At 42.2% G+C, this 21069-nt stretch overlaps 2 protein-coding genes across 5 annotated transcripts in view; one reads left to right on the forward strand and one right to left on the reverse strand.

Moving 5' to 3' along the window:
- Positions 1 to 1003: 1003 nt before the first annotated feature.
- Positions 1004 to 19934, reverse strand: LOC129125414 (RING finger protein 151-like). 3 transcript variants are annotated; one of them, XM_054640855.2, is made up of 8 exons: positions 19796 to 19915; positions 16814 to 16862; positions 15553 to 15666; positions 14380 to 14603; positions 13024 to 13163; positions 11038 to 11230; positions 9549 to 9669; positions 1004 to 8588 (listed from the first exon to the last, which is right to left on the reverse strand). In XM_054640855.2, exons 4-8 carry the CDS (start codon positions 14583 to 14585, stop codon positions 8355 to 8357), a joined length of 894 nt encoding a protein of 297 aa, XP_054496830.1. In that variant the 5' UTR covers positions 14586 to 14603; positions 15553 to 15666; positions 16814 to 16862; positions 19796 to 19915; the 3' UTR covers positions 1004 to 8354. The 3 variants fall into 3 exon arrangements, with proteins under 3 accessions (XP_054496830.1, XP_054496845.1, XP_054496822.1); XM_054640870.2 differs by lacking the exon at positions 16814 to 16862 and having other exon boundaries at positions 11038 to 11200; positions 19796 to 19934; XM_054640847.2 differs by lacking the exon at positions 16814 to 16862 and having other exon boundaries at positions 19796 to 19934.
- RAD54B (RAD54 homolog B) overlaps positions 19885 to 21069 on the forward strand; it is a 63561-nt gene continuing 62376 nt past the window's right edge. For both annotated transcript variants that reach the window (XM_054632494.2, XM_077187866.1), the window contains exon 1: positions 19885 to 20090. In XM_054632494.2, the coding sequence (XP_054488469.2) occupies positions 19885 to 20090 (206 nt within the window). The remainder of the gene's footprint in view (positions 20091 to 21069) is intronic.

The raw sequence follows: 21069 nt of genomic DNA on the forward strand, positions 1-21069 counted from the left end.
TACTTGGTTTGCTTTTTAAAATGAGATTGCTACCATGAGTAAATAACACTTCAAAGAAGTGTTCAATTTTGCTTTTGATACTCTGGCTAAAAAAAGACATTTTCAAGTTTTGTTTCCTGACTGGAACACCAGGAAGTGGTGAACTTCAGAGACTCCTGTGCTGACTTGATGAGCAGAACACTGGGAGGAGAGTGAGGCAGAAGAGATCTCCAGTGCAGCATGGACAGACGAAGGCACAGTTTGTGTGTGGCATAAGGGTGAGACAAGTTGTGTGCATTTGGTTTTGCTTCCAAAATCCTTAGCTGCTGTGCAGTCTGTAATGTGGCTGAGGGCCAGGTGCACGTGGAGAGGCGTAGGAGATAAACAGGCTATCAGCCCAGATCTGGGCTGGTCTCTGCTTGTGCCATGTCGGCTTTCAGCCTTTTTTCTTCTGCTGAGTAACTCCTCCAGCAGGTAAGAGAATGTGTCCAGTTGGTGAAGGCAGAGGACTGCATGCAGCAAATTCCTGCTTGCATGCCCCACGTCCAGATTGCTCATGTTTAAGCAAGTACAACAGCTCTGTTGTTTTGCTGCTCTTACATGTCTCCACCAGGGTGTTTGTAGTGGCCATAAAAAAAATTGCATAAGGGGTAAGATTTCTGCAGTTGATGGATAGAGAAGGAGTTCTTCCCTTGCCCCTTCATTGTCCTATTGTCTATGCAGGACTGGAGTGTCGACTCCAGGAATTCTCAAATTTTTGCCAGTGCTTTGCCTTCCAAGCTCATCCCATTCAGAAACTCCCATCTGTGAGGTGGGAGGGAAATCTGGAGAAGGGATAGTTTGACTGAGCACCCGCTTTGTTTATTGCTTCCTCTAGGAGGGAAAATGCAGCCTTGCCTACTCCAGGGCACCAAGCCTGTGATTGCAGTGCATTTGTGACTCCTGTGCTATGCAGACCAGTGTACCTAAATGTGATAAAGAGGGTACTCAAACTTCTGTACAGAATGAAGTGAACCAAAGTGTGTTAATTATGGTGTAGACCCTTTATTAGCTCAACTTTTATACAAAGTGTACTTCAAAGTGATACAAAGTGTTACCATTTCTTATACACACTAGAGATTAAGATCTGTTGACTGCTGGTTTATCCTTGTGCATATAAAGGTAGAAAATGTAAATAGACTGGCAGCGACCCATAATGCTGGAAGACAGTTCAGTGTTTACTCAGTTAATAGAAAGTTGCATAGAATTGTAGGTCTTGATAAAGGCATCTTCTGCGTGGTAAAATCTCCCTGACCTACCGTACTCCACCTGGCAACAGTACGGGAGAAAGGCAAGGCTAGTACTGCTCCTGTCAATACTACCCAGCACTTCGACGGAAAGTGGCTGTAGAGAAGCACCATGCCAGAAACATCCAAGAGGACAGCACATGGAAAATTTCATTTGCAAGGCTACCAATTCCTATAAATTGTAGGAACTCTTTGCAACCAGGGACTATTAAAACGTTACTTCATACAAACACCCAAGAACAGTTCAGATAAAACCACTTTTGGCCAGTGAAAATACATCACTATAGCAGGTATTTCGCTTGACTGTGCAATTCCCTTCCCTTCTATGCTGCCAAGAACCTCTTTGTTTATGCAAGTTCCACATACCTTACTTAACCACTTGCTCTGTTTCTCAATCTCCCAGGCTTGGTACTGTGACACTGTATCCACCTAACTGTGGACAAAGATTTAATCTCCATTTAATTCTAATGCCGTTGTTAACTCCCTGCCACACGCTGGCAGCTCACACTGGTAAGCTGGCTAGTGGCACAAGCTGGTGAGGCCACATCTCTGCTTTTGGGCTGAAGAAACAGTCACACCACACTTGTTCTCTCTCTTTGCTCTCCCTCTTCCAGCTGCAAAGAGACAGAAGCAGCAATTCTTAAAAAAAAAATACAACAATTTGCACAGTTACTGGTACAATTGGAACAGCAGTTCCACTTGTGAGGAAATGGAACTGATTAAAGTGTGATTTAGTATGAGAATAGTAATACCAGTAATTCCATGCTGGAATCCTCCTGTAAAGCACTTTCAGCAGTGTCTCATATAATGCTAAAGTATGATCCTGACTATGGAAGTATCATTTTCAAGTGAATGTCTTTAACTTATGTCAAGTCTAGTACAATATTTGAAGTCTTACTTTTTGTGAACAGGATTAACAGACTATTTGAAAGACAGAAAAAAAAAATCCCTTGCTGCTGCCAACTGCTATTAAGAGCTGCATAATACATGAGACTGGAAAAGCAAGAAGTAGATGAAATATTAACATAATGGGCTATTTAATGTCAGTCTAGTCAATTATAAGACAGGTCAAATGATGATGATACTTCAGCAATGCCACCCTGTGAGGGGTTCATTAGCAGAGGAAAATCTGAAGTGCAGAACCATTACCAACCCAGAAGAATGGCATAAAGCTTAAAGTCACCAGAGGGACCTGATGCCATTAGCTACTGTGTCCCTATTTAAAACACCTCTGAAAGTGCTTCTGTGCCACTAAAGAAACCCAAACTGGCAGCCCATGCTGCAGCTGGTGGACCCAAAGCATTGCCACATTTCCACACGGGAAGTTCAGACTGTCAGAGCTTGACAGCACAGCAGAAAGTCCTTCCTTGCCACCTAGGACATGCTTTCTCACAGTTTCATGTCCATTAGGAAAAAGACAGCAGGTCAAATGCTAGGTAAACATTAAATAAACCCTATTTCCCATACTAGGAGGAATTTACTCAGAAATGTGTGGGTGAAGTTTCTAAAGCAAACAAATGCAGAGATCCCATGATGGGGAACGCACAGAGCAAATAGCTTGCTTTCTTCGGTGGTCAGAACAGAAAAGATTGGGTTACTGCCCTCTGACTCAGGAAAGATGATCCAGCTCATCAAGTTCTAATGGATTCTGAAGTAATTTTCTTCTTTACATTAGGCAAAGTAGATAAAGTCACATCACAACCACACAGTTACAGTACACAAAAAAGCACTAACTGAATCTAATAGCGTGAAATCTGGTCCTGCGAAAAAGCTTGAAAATTAGTGTGAATGCTGCAATAATGTCACACAAGGCACAGACACTCACAGCTTGCTTGTTCAGAACACAAGAGCAACAGCATTCTTACTTTCTACCTATTGCTTTAATACACATTGATGTAAGTGAAGTGACCCCTGAACATTTAGTGTGAGTGAAGGTCTTCCCAAATCATAGCTACTGGTTTAATATTTTAGATTATTTAAATATGGCTGCTTAAGAGATATGCTATGGCATGAATTGGTGAGATTGCTAGTGCCCCAAATACTCTCAATTCCTTTACAGAAGAGCTATTTATGTCAGTTTTTAAATACTCAAGACCTGAATATGTGTACATCTGCCTCAGTGGTACTAACAAAAGGGCAAGTTAGAAGGATTTATTAATGCCCAAAATTCAGACAGCTCTGACCACAAATCTTCATAATATAGACTGTGCTAAAGAAGATTGCTGCCTCTCTCTTTGGTTATGCTATTAGCTATAAAAGCATTGCTCTGAGCAACAGCAAGGCATGCACAGTAATGCAGTTGCTTTCTAAATGATAAAATGAACATATTTGGGTTGTTGAATCTGCACACATCTTCCTGAGCCTCCAAAACTGATTTAATGCATTCAGTAAACAGAAGGCCAGGTATCTCTATAGTTAGTCACTGGTGAGCTGAGAATATGGCTTAGTTATACCACTGAAAGCAACATGAATAGGCTGTGTAAAAAGTTTGGAGAAAGTCTTTAAACAGATTTCTCATGCAGTGCTTATAGATAAATGCCTCCTTGATTTGTGGGTCTGTTAAAAAATCCTGCTGCAAACTTTGAATCATAGAATCATCAAGGGTGGAAGAGACCAAGTTCCACTGTCAACACAGAACTAGCCCTGCAACCCCTAAACCATTAACCATTGCTCAGCCCCAGATCCTGACAACTCTTCAACACCTCCAGGGATGGTAATTCCAACTCAGCTCCCTGGGCACCCTATTCCAATGCCTGACCACCATAACAGTGAATTTTTTTTTTCTAACATCTAATCTGAACCTCCCCTGTCTGAGCTTAAGGCCATTTCCTCTTATCCCCTCTCTGTGGACACAGTAGTAGAGACCAGTCCCCACCTGGCTACACCCTCCTTTCAGGGAGTTGTAGAGAGTGAAAAGGTCCTCCCTCTTCTCTAGACTAACAAACCAAACTCTTTCAGCTGCTCCTCACAAGACAAGCTTTCTAGACCTTACATGAGCTTTGTTGCCCTTTGCTAGACACACTTCAGCATTTCAATTTCCTTTTTAAAGTGAAGGGCCAAAACTGGACACAGCACTCGAGGTGTGGCCTCACCAGTGCCAAGTGCAGAGGGACAATCCCTGTCACACTATTTCTGATAAAGGCCAGGATGCCACTGGCCTTCTTAGCCATCTGGGAACACACTGGCTCATATTAAGCTGGTTGTCAACCATCACACCCAAGTCCCTTTCTGCTGAACAGTTCTCAAGCCACTCTGCCCCCAGCCTGTAGCACTGCATGGGGTTGCTGCAACCCAAGAGCAGGACGCAGCACTGCGCCTTACTGAACCTCGTGCACTTGTCCTTGGCACATTGATTGAGTTTGTCCAGGTCTGTCTGCAGAGCCTTCCTACCCTTAAGCAGATCAACACTCCCATCTGACCTGGTGGTGTCTGCAAATTTACTCAGGATGCACTCAATCCCCACGTCCAGATCATTAATAATGGTCTTAAAACAGAACTGGCCCAAATAATGAGCCCTAGAGAACACCACTAGTGACCAGCTGCCAACTAGACTTAGCTCCATTCCCCACCACTCTCTGGGCCTGACAACCAGCCAACTTTTTATCCACTGGAGTCCACCCATCCAAGTCCCAAGCAGCCAGTTTTTCTAGGAGGACGCTGTGGAAGATGGTGTGAAATGCTTTACTGAAGTCTAGATAAACAACATCCACAGCCTTTCCCTCATCTTCTCAGCAGGCCACTTAGTCATATGAGATCAGATCAGTCAAGCAGGACTTGCCTTTCTTCAATCTATGTTTTGTGGGCTTGATGCCTTGGTTGTCCCTCATGTGCCATGTAATGGCACTCAGGATGATCTCTTCCAGAACCTTGCCCAGAGCTGAGCTCAGGCTGACAGGCCTGCAGTTCCCCAGATCATCCTTCCAACCATTCTTGTAGATGGGTACTGTATCTGCTAATCTCCAGCCAACTGGAATTTCTCCAGTTAAGCAGGACTGCTGATAGATGACTGAAAGTGTTTCGGCAAATTCACAGAACCACTAGGTTGGAAGAGACCTTAAAGATCATCGAGTCCAACCCATGCCCCAACACCTCAACTAAACCATGGCACTGAGTGCCACATCCAGTCTTTTTTTAAACACATCCAGGGAGGGTGACTCCACCACTTCCCTGGGCTGGCCATCCCAGTACTTTGTCACTCTTTCCATGAGAAATTTCTTCCTAATGTCCGACCTATATTTCTCTTGACACAGCTTGAGACTGTGTCCTCTGGTTCTGTCAGTTTCTGCCTGGTGAAAAAGACCAACCCCCACCTGACTACAGCCACCTTTCAGGGAGTTGTAGAGAGTGATAAGGTGACCCCTGAGTCTCTTTTTCTCCAGGCTTAACAACCCCAGCTCCCTCAGTCATTCCTCACAGGGCTTGTGCTCCAAGCTCCTCACCAGCCTCATTGCCCTCCTCTGGATGCACTCAAGGGTCTCAACGTCCTTCCTAAACTGAGGGGCCCAGAACTCAAGGTGCTGCCTCACCTGTGCCAGTGAGTACTTTTGCCAGTTCCCTCATTACTCTGGGGTGGAACCCATCAGGGCCCATAGCCCTGTGAGTGTGTAACTGGCACAGCAGGTCACTAACCACCTTGTCCTGGACTATGGGGGTTTCACTCATGTGTCCATCAACAACTTCCATCTCAGGGAGCTGGGTATCCTGAGGACAACTGATCTCGATATTGAAGACTGAGGCAAAGAAGGCATTAAGTACTTCTGCCTTTTCCTCAACCCCTGTCACTACACCACCCTCTAGATTCAACTAATTGTGGAGACACTCCTTGACCTTCCTTTTGCTTTCAACGTACTTAGACAAACATTTTTTGTTGTCTTTAACTGTAGTGGCCAAAGCAAGTTCTAGTTGGGCTTTGTCCCTTTTAATCTTCTTCCTACACGACTTTGTGAAGTCCTTATAGTCCTCCCAAGTTACCTGACCCTCCTTCCAGAGATGATATATTCTCTTTTTCCCCCCCTAAGTTGCAGCTTAAGTTCTCTGTTTAACCACACTGGTCTTTTTCCCATACAAGTTGTCTTTCCACACATGGGGATAGTCTGTTCCTGAATATTTAACAATTGCTTTTTAAAGCACATTCAGCCTTCCTGGACTCTTTTGCCCTTCAGAACTAACTTCCAAGGGACTTGGTCAATCAATGTCCTAAAAAGGCCAAGGTCTGATCACCAAAGTCCAAGGCAGAAGTTTTGCTGGTGCCCCTCCTTACTTCACCCAGTACAGAAAACCCTAACAGTCTGTGGTCACTCTGCCCAAGATGTCCACTGACCATCTGTTCACCCATCAGTTTTTCTTAGCCCACAAGCAACAGGGCCCCTCCTCTGTTAGTCTCATTTACCAGCTGTGTTACTTAGAAAGCTGTCTTCCACACATTCCAGGAACCCATTAGGCTGCTTCCTCTCTGCTGTATTTGCAGCAGACATCTGGCAAGTTGAAGTCACCCATGAGCACAAAGGCTGGTGACTATGACGCCTCTGCCAGCTGCTTGTAGAAGGCCTCATCAGCCTGTTCCTGGCTCGTGGTCTCTAGGGGACTCCCACCGTGATGTCTGCCCTGCTGACCTGCCCTGTGATCCTCATCCAGAGGCACTCAACCTTGTCATCTTCATCATCAATTTCAATACAATCAAAACACTCCCTATTGTACAGTGCTACCCAACCACCTCTCCTGCTTTGCCTGTCTCTTCTAAAGAGCTTATATCCAGCCATTGCAGCACTCCCATGATGATGGTCATCCCACCATGCTTCTGTGATGGTGACAACATCAAAACCTTCCTGCTGAACAATGGCTTCCAGCTCCTCCTGCTTGCTGCCCACAGTGTGTGTTGGTGTAGATGCACTTTAGCCGGGCCAATGGTTTTGCCTGCATCACAGACCTGCCACCCTAGGTTCATCTCTAGTGATCCTCCCCTTTCTGAGGTGCATTTGACTCAGGGGAGGCAGAGAATGCTCTATCAGTCAATCTCTTCCTCAGATGCTCTAACATCCCTTAATCCTTCCACCCCCACTTTGAGTTGTACTGCTAAGCAGAGCAGATCACTGACCTACTTACACCCAGGTGTTCTGTTACCCTCTGATGACAGTGCCAGGCTCTGGCACTCCCTGAAGCCAGCTTGAGCACTAACACAGATGTCTGAAGCCCAAGTAACTGTGCAAATATTCATCTCTTGTGCATATCAAGTAGCCTTAAACCTACCACAAGAAAATTAAGGATACTCTAGGTATCTATATATACTTTAAAGACATTGAGTACCAAATGACTGGTCTTATGCTTAAAAGATCCTGTAGAAATACCTGACAGTTTCACATATAGAAGCTTCAACTTTTTAAGTAAGAAGCAGATCCATTCCCACAAACTCAAAGTTATTCACACATCTGTTTAAAGGTTATTCTACTACCTCAGGCTTTAGTATTAGTCTCTTAAGTGTGTTATCAGCCTCAGAAATGAGGAGAAGCTCTAAAGCAACAGTCAACCTCACCCAAAGCTGTTACATAGCAGAAGAATTACAATTTAAAGTGCTTGCTCTCCACCTTTGAAATAAGACCTTCTACTGACTACAAACAAACAAAATCTTATTAATTTCTATTACTGACTTACTAACGCTACTATTCACTTTTCCCCAAATTAAGTACATCCCAAATGGTCACATTTGCTTTTTTGTTTCAAACAGAGATACTGAAATGTTTTTTTCTTCCTGGTCCACAATAGTCTGTATCTTTGACTTTAAAAGGCTGTAGTTTGAGTCTTAAAAGATTCCTGTAAGTGATGCAGTAAAGAGAGAACAAATCACGTCTCCTTTCCCTTTCTATAAAAACATTAGCTAAAAATATGTCTTCCAATTACTGGTTTTAATGACCAGTATTCCCTCATGGAAAAATTCTTCTGTTTGTTTTTATGGCCCCAAAGGAAATACAGTTCTAAGTTAGACTTAAAAAAACCCCAAGTAAATCAGGAATTATATAGTTTACCAATCCTTCAAAGAAAGTAGTTTGCCAGAAGCCAGTATTTGAAGAAAATGCTTTTTGAGCTTAGTACTATTTAGATAACTGTAACTTCCCTAGGTTTTCTTTTTACACTCTCTAGTCGTGTCAAAGGACGGAAATTTGACTTCCTGCTCCCCTCTGTAGTAGTCAATCTACAGTCCTTCTGCAGCCCCTTCAGCAGCTCCATTAACTCCCGTTTTTCCAGCTCTGCCTGCTCCAGTTCTTGGCGGTGCTGCCTCTCTGCAGCCATCAGAGACCGTACATCTGACATCATTCGTGACATCTGACTCTGAAATGCAAACACAAATTTACTGCAAGAAACAAACCCTCTTCTAATGATGCTGCAATGAAGTCGAACTGGCCACGCATGTTGGGTGATGGAGTCTTTGGAATAAAAACCACCAAAAAATTTTTTTGATAGTGCAAAAAGTGTAAACAATTTGAGACACAATCCAGCATTCACCTTGTGGGATGGTCTTGTTCTAAAGATTACAATATGTTTTTCAAAAACATTTTGTTTGCATATTCTGTTTCTTATGAAGTATGATAAGAAACAGCCAATTTACCTCTGTGCTGCTTTTATTTTCTATTTCAAGAATCGAAACAAAATATGGTTGTGGTTATGTTCAGATACATTCTTCAAGGATTTAACATCAAATCCAGTAAAAATAAAACTGTGAACTATAAATTTTTAAAAACTTTTTAAAAGCTTTAAAAACTATTGCTTTAAAAATAATTTTCTGTGATATAATAAAAAGAGGATGAATAAAAGGATAAGACAGCCTTGCTTATTACTTGATGAAGTTTACTGTGAACCTTTCCAACCTTCTGATCACAGTGCAAATACCACTCTTGGCAGTAGGGCTCTGTGTCAGCTCTGGACTAAGCCACTTTGGATAGCAATTAAAAATGGAGCTGAATGTTTAATTACATCCAGTTTGTGATGCATACTCTACATTTAGACACTGAAATCACTTTCAGATTGATCTGCTGACAACGTTATGCATGCACAGAACACGGGTGGAGTACCCAGGTAAGCTCCAGTGAACCTGAAGCAGTAAACCACAGGAATACAGAATCCAGCCTGCTTCTCCACAGAGATAACCTGACAAAGCTTTGATGGTTTTGTTCCCCATACCTAATGCCATTTTCCTCTGTATGAGACTTTATTTACAAAATAAGAAACTGCTATTGGAAAAACAAAAAGCTAGACTGTTAAGAGAGGAGAAAAAAAAAAGATTGTATTTACCTTTAGTTCTTCAATTTCATTTTGCAGAATACTCTCTTTTTGGACCATATGCCTTCTCTGTGAATCTAACCTTGACTCCATCTCATGTTTTGCCTCTTCCACTCTGCAGATCATTTCTGACCTGAAAAGTTTATTTCTCCTTGTTAAGTCTTGTAAGCAGAGAAAAGAATGATCTTCAAAATCCAGAAAGCCTCCTTGCAGCCAAGCAGACTGAACTGATTCCCATCAAGCTCTACAGGATGCCTCTGTAGAGGCATGATTTATTAATTTAAAAAGAAAAACAGCATAAAGATGTGCATTGTGCCCAGGGGCATTAAAGTGCCCATGAGGAGCCTATAGAGGGACAATCAAATCATACTCCTCAAATAAAATATTCCCAGAGCTCAAGAAGGTGTATTTATGACTTTAAGTGATTTTCTGGTGTTTGCCTACAGTATGTGCTTGCTGAGTGTTATGAAATAAGAAGCAGCCAAGATAAAAAGTCTGAATCCTATAGTATTGCTAACCATGTAAGGAAGTGAGACAGCCTGGGTGTGTGGACATGGTAGGCACTTACAGACACAGTTTAGTGGTGGGCCTGGCAGTGCTGGATTAACTGCTGGACTCAATGACCTTAAAGCTCTTTTTCAATCTAAATGATTCCATGGTTCTGTGTAACCTCGTTCACTTTTATGGTGCACACTAAATGACAGTATGCAGTAAACTGTTACAGCCTAGTCACTCACACAGTTCCACAGCCAAAACCAGATGGCACTACATTAACCTTTTGAATTCAGAAACCAGGTAGCAGAATCACTTGTGTCTCAATGCATTTAAACCATATTTGAGCCTGACTTCACAGCAGTGTTCAAAAGCACAACACTTAGGAGCTGAAAGATACAAATAGGAAGGAGTATGAGCGGGGGAAAAAACCAAAGTAGAACTGGAATATAGTGCAAAGGGAAAGCTACAGAAACCTACGTAAGAGGAAAACAATGAGGCTGGTAAGAAGAGTTATATTCACCGACAGTTTATCTACCAGAACTTAAAAAAAATCATAATTAGACCTTCAGTGGTTGAATCTACCCATACCTGCCAAAATACTTACAGATTTTTATCTTCTCAATCTGTAAAAACATAAACTAAATACAATTATTAAATAATGTGGGTTCATCTATATAAGAGGCCAATGGAAGAATTAAATTGCCAGCTTCCATTTTCTTAGGTTTTTTGTCATTTGTCATTTTAAATAGGAAGCCTGCAATTCTGTTCAACTGCAAGCAATGGTATTTTAAGATTTATGGTAACTTGGAAAAAAACGCCCAACAACAAATGCCCAGCAAGAATTTAAAGTCTATGCTGACACATGATAAAGTTCTGGCCTGTTAGCATCAAGGAATTAACGGCCATTTAACACATACCAGAATCCAGTGCTAGTATTTCAAAGTGCTTCATGCAGTGACTTTCAGCCCAGCCCAGCCCAGCCCCGAGAGAAAGAGAAGCTTGGTACCGAAGCAGCTCCAGCTCCGTCCTCAGCTCTGCCACACAGTTGTGCTGCGTGTCCTCGGCGCTGAGGATGGTGAAGCCGCAGCCGTTGGGGCACTCGCGGCTCCGGTACTCGCACACCGCCAGGTGCCCGTCCAGGTTACGCCGCTCGATCTGCACGGTGCAACCTGAGCAGGGGGAGCAAGGCAAGACAGCATCTACAACAAAAGCACTCTCAGTCATTCCAAACAAAAACACTCAAGAAAGGAAGCTGAGAGAAGTGATTTCCTTAGGACATGAAATATGACAGTTACACATACGTAGCTACTCATACAATGCTGTTAGGAGGTCTCACTAAGATACTCATCCATTAACTGAGAACACTGAAAAGCTGGAAGGAAGTATTTTCTGTATTTTCTGTAAAGTCTTCTACTGCTGGTCTGGCATTAAATCAACTTCAGTAATGACAATCCTGATGCCAAACTAAGACACTAGCAGCTTGCCTGTGCTACCATCATAGATTGCAATGACTGGAATTTATAAAGAATACACATGTGTAAAAAAATATTATGCTATCAAACTTAAAGAAGTAGTAAAAAGAGATGTGGATGAGATGGAATGTAAACTTGTTTTCCAAACAATTTGTTGGGTCTTGTTGCTAATGTACTAGACCATAATAAGTTAGAACATTTATTATGAACATTTAATAACTCATACAAAGATAGAAATATTTCCACAGAAATTCTGGGATACAAACTTTGCAGTTCTGTAGTGATTAAAAGTAAAGTGTGAAGAATCAAAAATAAGCACTATATAAATTATTGCTATATTCAACTCTCTAAACTTGAAGTTTGTAGTCTCAACTTATGAAGTCACACTTAGGAAGTTTGTAGTTTAATTGTTGAGACTCCCTTTGTTGAAGTACACACTTGCATTTAATTCAAAGAGAATAATGCATTAATGCAAAGAGAATATCAACTTAAGGAAACTGAAATAATGGAGTATTGAAACTTCCCAACAAACCATGCCAGAAAATGACAAGTGAGTTCTCTAGAAGAGCTTTACTAATAAATCTAATGATTTGTAATTGAGGTACTCAAAATACATTCCATGTATTTTTGGGAAAGAGTTGAAGAGATGTAAGAGCCTTCACACGCCAAACACCAGACACCCAGTGCAGTGTAAAAACATAAATCTGTAAAACACTGTAAAATACATAAATCTGTAAACCACTGTTGTTTCTGTAGGAAGTAGAACAGGTGAATCAATCATCTGCAGAAGTCACTTCTGAGAAAAATTATAACTTCTAGCAGAGTACCTTCATCATCTAGTACTTCTAGTACCTTCATCATCTCATAATTAATTACAATGGCAGCCCTTAGCATCATTAATTAGATTTTAACTTTACCTAGGAGCAGACAACATTTCAAATTAATTCAATGGGTAAATTTTAACAGTATGCTCCTTTTTAGAGGTATGCTTCTTTCTCAGGAGGTGTAGCCTTGCTTTAAATAAAAACCTCAACATGAACAATTCTAACTGGAATTTAGCTTAGAGTAATTCTTATTTCCAAGATATATTTTTGTTAAAGCTATGTCACAGAGCTGACAGCTGCACATGCACCAGGCAATCAGGTGTTTTATAAATAAATTATGATCCCTAAGTCTTCTGCAAGGGCTACTGCATTCATTCAAACATCAAAACATGCAGTCAGAACTGGAAAATGCTCATAACTTGACAGAAAGCAAAACTAACACACTACTACATTTTCATACGTTCAAAGTTCACCATATTCATTTTGGTTAGTTTTTGGATAAGAAACAGTTGCTAATCATCAAAACTGCCATAAACAGGTACTATATTTTGTTCAAAAACACTGCTGTAAAGAGCAGATCATGCCAAAGCTTTGAATTTCTGTTAGGAAATAATGGCCATTATTGCAGTTCTGTTGATGGGAAGATGACAAATGTGTTTGTTTAATATAAAGGATTCAACTTTGAATGTTACTCACCAGCATTGGAGCAGGGTATCTGACTGTACTCACACTCCCTTTCATGCCTGTCTATAGACTCCAGAGAACAAACCATTTCACAGCCATACTCTCTGTTTCTGCAATGTAGCTGAAGACGGTTTAAATCATTTTTCATATATCTACATGCAAAGAAAAGAATTTGTCCTTAAATCTTGGAACACTATTGAAAAATGTGTACTTTCAACTTTTGGGAAAAGAAAGCAAGATTCCAATCTCCATCAGGAAAAATTGTGAGTAACTAGCTAAATTTATTTATTTTTTAAAGAATTCAAGTGACCATATCAGGAAAAAACCGTTTGAAAGAAACAATGTTAATGAAAAATTCAGTCTCCAAATTTAAATGCACAAATGAATTCTTTATTTTTGAATAGTTTTTAATTCTGACCTTTCACTGGCTCAGCAGATATTATGAATAACACACACCAGGGCTACTCATTTGCCATTTAAGTTCTCTGCTTCTAAACATGCCAGACTACAGGGAGTATAGATAAAACAATCTAAAAATTAAACTCTAGTGCTCTGTCTACACTATAGCTGACTTCCAGATAGTAAATCTCAAGAATGAAAAATTATGTTCAGAGTCCTAACAAAGTTAAATTTACTGTAGCTGGAGACTTGAAATACATAACTGTTAATCTGAGCAAGATTAGATAATGCAGATGTTAAACAGCAAGCAGCATCTACTGTTGAAACTGTTTTGTTCTGACACTAGCAAGAATTAACATTTAAAATACAACAGTTTGTTTGGGCAAGACCAACAACAATCATATGGTCCAACTGTCTGACCAGCTATAGAAGGCACTAGTGAGAACAGCCTGCTTTATACAACAAGGTGGTTCACAATAGACATTCCTATGTCTAAAGATCTTTTTAAAAAGGATTTGAAGGTCAGAAATTTGGTTAATATCTCCAGGAACTGTTAATTACAAGCCAAACTACAGCATCTAAGACTGAAAAGAGATACAGAGTGTGTAGTGACTGTCATCAAGAGTCGCTTTGCTTGCTTTCTCTAAAAACAAGTATGGAAAAGTTTTGGTGCTGTAAAGGACATTCAGAATAATATCCAGACAGGCATCTAGAATCAACATCAAGATATAAAAAGGTGGAGAATAAACTAAGTGTTCTTTCAGTTTTGAAATCCTAACACCCTGATGGTTAGTTATAATAAATAGAAAATGCTAATGCTTTCATGTAAGTAAGAAGTTGGTGTCTGCCAGAGGCATACTGGATAAAGACAGCCTGAGCAACAGCATTGACAGGAGATGAAGCTGTGCAAGCAAAACTGAGAAATCCTAAATTCATGTAATTTCAACACACAGCAAGGTTACTGGATACCTATAGAGAGGTCGTAGCAAAGACACATCAATCACTTGTCTGTCTTCAGGGCAGTTACTGTGATGAACAAGCCACCCATGGATACAGGCAGTGCAGAAAGCGTGTTCACAAGGAGCCTGCAGTGGATCTTCCAACACGTCTCGGCAGATGGAGCACAACAGCCCTTCATTAACATAGCCCACGAAGCGCTCAATGTCATAACCCATGCTCTCCACACCTTCAACCTGCTCAAAAACCCCAAACACACAGAAATAAAGCAATCTTTGTGCTGAATCTGTATGGGTAGATCCACAAAGAGGCCTGAAAGCAATTCTAAAAACATGGAGACCATAAAGTGAATAAAGAAGTGAATGTGTGAATGCAAACAAACATTTACACACTTCAGAGACTTTCAGATTTAAGGGAATTTGAGAATTGTACTGCTGGATGTCAGAATCACAATTTTCTATCACGAAATTCTGAACTCTGAAAGCACAGACTTCAGCACAGAGGAGCTGCGCTTCTTCTGAATGCTGTTATTGAACATAATTGTAGCAGCCACTGTGAAACATACAATTTCCATTTACATGAATTCTACCTGAAGCAGGAACATCACACAAGTTCAAATGCAAATGTTTGGTTTCCATTTTAAAACCTTTCGTATAATGCCTAACAAAACATTGTTCTTACCAACAATAGCCGTGGCACTTTCAGCTAACAAATCCTGGATTGATGAACTGCACATCATTTAAGATGTTGCTTTCATATTGAAAAAAAAGATTCTCTAGTCACTGTAGACCTCCATTTCAGAGGGAACATGAGACCTCCACATGCTTAAAGACATACTTAATATTCAGGAAGTAAAAGAAGCCAAAACTGCAGCTAACCTTGAAATCATGAAGAGCTACTTCTTTTCCTACATGATCTATTTTATAAAACTGAGAAGCTTTGGAATGGATTTGAAAGCTTTGTGAAAAAGAACTAATGGGCAATCTGCCTTCATCTAAATCCTATAATGAAAAACCTCGAGGAATTTGGCAAGACTCCACAGAACTTGCTTAAAAGAATAAGTTTTAGGCTCCACATTGCTCCTTGACGTACAAAGTTACTTTTGTAAACCCACTGAGACTCACGAAAGAGATTTTCATTAGTTGTGAGATTTTCTAAATAAAATAGAAAAGGAAGATATCTTACCTTTGTAGATTTTACTACATATATATGTAGTTTGCCCTAATACTCCAGGAACAGTTTTCTGATCAGTAAGGCATGTAATGCTTCCTTCAGTTTCTCTTCACTGCTTTATTATGCCTATGAGAAAAATTACAAAGAGTAAGGCTCAGTAGTGTTTCCTAAGTTACTGAGTCCTATGTCTAACAAGCCAGCTACTGAATAGATGCTGTCCTACCAGCCCAATAAAATCAAGTTTTCTAAAGCAAGCCACTGAAAACCTACAATTCAACACAGGAGAATTGACTAGATTATGGTGAAAATAATCATCAGTCTCTGTTTCAATTACTATTGATGCAGGCATTTATCACAAAACTGAACACCCTGCCAATGATCAATTTTGAAGCCAGTTTTGTTTGTAAGACTGAAGACAACAGAATTAGTACTATTGAAAAGTAGCAACTGAAATCTGATAAAATTATATTCCTCAAGAAGATAAAAGTTCCTTATTGACCTGTTCTAATCCCGTCATGACAGGCAGTTCATTTTTAAAACAAAACTATTACAGTTAAGTTTGTTGTATTGGCAAATATCATTGCTGTGTAGCATAACTAGGGTTGCTCACTTAAAACATCATAACATAAAAGATATAATTATTAAACCCCTTGAGTTATGCTAGAGGACTTAAACTGCATATATAGATTAGATAATATGAACTGTAAGCCTAACACCTTGATTTGGTTTGGTGGATCTGCTTTTAGAAAACTTTCAAGGACAGGTAAGAGAAAAACGAAGTACTTTTACTGTTCTAGAGTTCTACTCTACGGTTCTAGTGGAATTGTGGATGCTGTGAGCTACATTTTGCACAAACACTGCTAGTCCCTGAGGACCAAGTCTTCAAGACACTCTTCAGCATATTTTAGCAAGTTTGAAGACTAACGGAATGCAAGAAAGACTATTTTTATCTAATGGGGAACAAAAAACTTTATTTGTGCTTAACAAGAAATGAAGTGTAACAGCAACAACAAAATATATATATTATATACATATGCATCTGTATATAAATATATAAGGATGTTTAAAGCCCCAGCCAAACTGAAGTTCAAATGAAGAGTGGATGGGAACTTTGAGGCAAAAAATACTATCAAGGGGGATTCTTCAGGACATTTTGAAGACTCATGTTGGAGCAGCAAAACACAGCACTGGAACCCTTGTGGCCATGGATCTGGGACCTATGCCAACAGCTGTTACTGAAGTCCCAGACTTCTTCCAGTAGAAGTTTCCTGACCTGAAGAATCAGAGATGTTTTATTTTCTCATCAACTTCAAGAGATGCACCTTGTCAAGAGATAAGCAGAGGGAGAGCATTTGATGAATGTCATGTACTTTAGCAGTACAGATCACTTTACCCAGTATCTTTACCACAAAATGAGATAATTTTCAGCTTCTGCTTATCCCCAGAAACTTCTCTCTTCTCCATTTGGTCTCAAAACTTAGTTTCCCAATTCCACTAGAATTCACCAATTGTCACACTACTTTTTTTTGATTGCACCTAGAAATTACATAATTTCATTGAGAGATGTCAGTTACTTAGCTTAAGCAAATAATTTCTAAACAGAATAAATCACATAGAATTATAATACTGTGTGATTTAGAAGGCTGCTTGCTTATATCTACTTGCTTAGCATATGCAGCTTGGGTTGCAGGAAGCCTTAGGCTGAAAGCTGTGGACTTTTGCCTAGACATGCTTTTGGCTGGAACTGAGTTAATTTCCTTAGCAATTTTCCCGTAGCTGCTACAGAGCTGTGATTTGCCTTTAGAATGAGAAGAATGCTGCCAACACATCAATGTTTTAGTTGTTGCTAAGTAATGTTTATCCTGAGTCCAGGACTTTATTTTAGTTTCCCATGCTCTACCGGGGAGCAGGTGCACAAGTAGCACAAACCAAAAGATAAGGAGCTCATGGTCATCAGCAGAAGCTGCAACTCGAGATAAGAACAGTTAATAGCTTGCCTGCATGGACATGGAGACAGAATCCAATAAGCTGTTAGAAGACCCCAGACCAAAAATCACCACTGGATGACAAGGGCCATGTGAAGATCATGTAGGGGAGGGTGCATAAATTGTAAGGTATCATTGTGCAGAGATTTCTTTGTTTGGGAGAGAAAGGCCACAAACTATGACATGCTATTTGCCTCTTATTGTTTCATATGTTTTATTTTTCCCTGCAGTTTGGGACAAGCAAAAATCTCCTCCAGACTTCACAGGTATCAAGTGATTTTTCAACAGTTGTCATCCCACATGGTTTGCCAGGCAGATGCACATCCAAAATCAAAACCAGAGATTTGGTGTGGATATGGTAAGAGGGAGAATACAGGTGGGATGTACTTCCCAACAACATCATCACATAGCTCGCTAAATGCCTGGCACTAATCAAAGCAATTCCACTGTGAAAGTCAGGACACTGAAATGAAATTAGTGACCTTCATTTTTGCATCTGCAGTAGCTTCTGGTTTTTAAAAAATGCTTCTTTTTCATGTGACCAAAAAAAGCATAACTGTTTGAAAGTCTGGAGTGAACTATGACAGAACTACAAATGTGCATGGTTAAGACAGCATTTTCAGAAATGCTGCAGGAACAGAGTCCATGCAGGGCCCAGGGATAGGTGACACCGAGACATGACATTTCTTCAGCCTTTATTTTCACAAATCCTGCTATACAGAAGCAATATTTTAGTGTGTTTTTTGCCACTCTGACACTGTAAGCCACTTCAAGCATCAGTGCCCGAAGGGGCAGACTCACCCCTTCAACTGTGACTGTACAAATGGTTTCTCAGGCACTTGATGCATTACTCTCAGTAACTGACATGTTTTAAGACTGAATTGGGGGGGAAAAATTAACTGTAGCAGTTTTCTTACGATAGCCCAAGCCTATCTATCCAAAAATTAATGTGCTCCCCACCTCCCTCCACCCCCTCCTTTGAATCAGTGAGAACATTTAATTTGCCCTTTTCCTGAACTGGCTCATGCAACTCACCATACAGACAACCATACCCTGATTTGATTAGTTAGGCTACAATTTCTTGTAAATGGCTCAGCAAAAGCTCTAGGGACTGTGAAGCAGGGCAGGACCAGGCATAAGAAACTGCAGCCAGGGCAGAAAGGGAAGAAAGACAGCAGCAGTCAAGGATGCTGAGGAATACTACTCCCTCAGCTCAGCTCCCCAGACTGGTACACTGGGGAGTTGGATGAACATTCATGTAAGAGAAAAGGTACAGAGGAGGGTAAGAATAAATGAACAGCAACACCACCTTACACTGATGCAAACAACTGCTTTTGTTTTTTTTTTTTTTTAAAAGCTTATATAAAAATTATGAGCCAATTTAAGGCCTCTACCAGGAACTACATAACTACTATAGCTATTCTGTCAAAGAACATTTTTGTACAACACATGCTGTTCTGCAAAGCCTACTCAGAACAATGCCATCCATGGCATGCCTGGCACAGACCAGAGTCCAGAGAAGGGCAATGGAGCTGGTGAATGATCTGAAGAATGGAGTTGGTGAAGGATCTGGAGCACAAGTCCTAAGAGGAGCGGCTGAGGGAGTTGGGGGTTGTTTAGCCTGGAGAAAAAGAGGCTCAGAGGGGACTTTTTGGGTCCACCTGAAAGGAGACTGTAGCCAGGTGAGGGCTGGTCTCTTCTCCCAGGCAGCCAGCGACAGGATGAGAGGCCACGGCCTCAGGCTGTGCCGGGGGCTGGGTTTCAGGTTGGACAGCAGAAGAATTTTTTCACAGAAAGGGTGGTCAGCCATTGGAATGGGCTTGGTGACCCCAGAGGTCTTTTCCAACCTAATTAATTCTGTAACCACCTTCGGTCATAGGTGCAGGGCCGGGCTCTGCCGCCCCGAGCCAAGCCCAGGGTCAGAGCTCTCCCCTCGGAGCTGTGGGAGGGGGAATTCTGTACAGCTAACAGGGGAAAGGCCTCCGGATTCGGCCCGGGAAGGCGCTTCAGGGACGCAGAGCACAGAGCTGGCCTGGAAACATCTGGAGGAGCGACCCGACACCAAGAAACAGCACCTGCGCTGCCTCAGGCAGCGACAAACACCCTTACAGCTGCACACGCCCTTCCCGCTCCCTTCCCCACACGGCAGCGATGCCGCCGCCGGCCCGGCGCAGGGCCCTGACAACCGCTGAGCACAAACCCCGTGCAGCGCCTCCCGCCCCGAGCCCCGCTGCCCCCGGCCCGCTCGGGGCCGCGGCCCCGCCACTCACCCCGCCCGCCGCCGCTCGCCGCCGCGCAGCCCAGCTTCCCTTTACGGCCGCTCTCGCTTGACGGCGGCGCGGCGGGCGGCCCCTCCGCCATGCTGTGTGTGGCACAGACCCCGCAGGCCGGCACTGCGCATGCGCACGGCAGCGCCTTTCCCGGGTCCTGTTCCACCGCAGGCCCCGGCGCACGCGCGCCCGGCGGGAAGGGAAGGCGGCGCAGCGCGCACGCGCGGTGCGGCTGGTGGGACTGCCGGGAGAGCGCGGCGGGACAATTGAGCGCGGAGGCGGGAGCGGAGCGCAGGTACGGGCGGCACGGGCGGGGGGCCCGGTGGAAGCGACCCTGGGAAAGACCCTACAAATGATCTAGTTCCAACCCCCCTGCCGTGGGCAGGGATATCTTTCACTAGACCATGTTGCTCAGAGCTTCATTCAAGCTGGCCCTCAGCGATGGGGCATCCCCAAGTTCTCTGGGCAACCTGTTCCAGCGCCTCACCATCCTCAGAGTGAAGAATTTCTGCCTTACATCTGATCTAAACCCGCTCCCTCAGTTTGAAGCCATACCCCCTTGTCCTTTCACTACATGCTCTTGTAAAAATTCCTTACAGCTACTCCTGAGCTGAAGCGATTTTTCAGTAATGTTGGCGTTCAAGACGATGCACTCGCTGCCTGCAGTTTAACTGAGTAAAAGCCGATGCTGTGTCACGTCTCTGCAGTTGCCCACAGCCCCTGTTCTGCCTTTGTATCTGTGCCGGCAGTGCCTCTTCAAACGCTCCAGGAGCAGCTGTTAATTTTGGGCTGAGATGGGCATTGCGGCTGCCTTCAGCAGAGCTCCGTGCACACCGTGTTGAGCTGGATATGTAAAATCTTGAAACGTTCTTTATATGTATATTTAATTTTCAGTGCAGCTACTAATATACCTTTAGGACCAAAGTACTGAAGCGGATTCAGTGCCTGACAAACCAGAGGCAGCCGTGAGACGGTTTGGGCTGTGGTTTCGCGATGCGCTGGGTTTGCTCAGGCATGGTTGCTGATAACAGCCAGGAGCAGTGCTTTCTGCATGGCTTGCAGCTGTTTCCCTGCAGCCAGACCTAACAATAAAGCAGGTGCAAGGTTCCCTGGTGTATCGTCTCTGAGGAAAGGGTATATTTGCATATTCTTTCATTTAGTTGTAGTCTGGAGCTGATCTGAAAGTTTTGGCATCAGTGGTTTGTTGTACATCCCTGATGTTCTATTCCTATTGGGTAGTAGTGTAAAGGGACAAAATGTAAACATTTTTGTTA

This window comes from Agelaius phoeniceus, chromosome 1, assembly GCF_051311805.1.
Source record: "Agelaius phoeniceus isolate bAgePho1 chromosome 1, bAgePho1.hap1, whole genome shotgun sequence".
NCBI classification, from domain to species: domain Eukaryota; kingdom Metazoa; phylum Chordata; class Aves; order Passeriformes; family Icteridae; genus Agelaius; species Agelaius phoeniceus.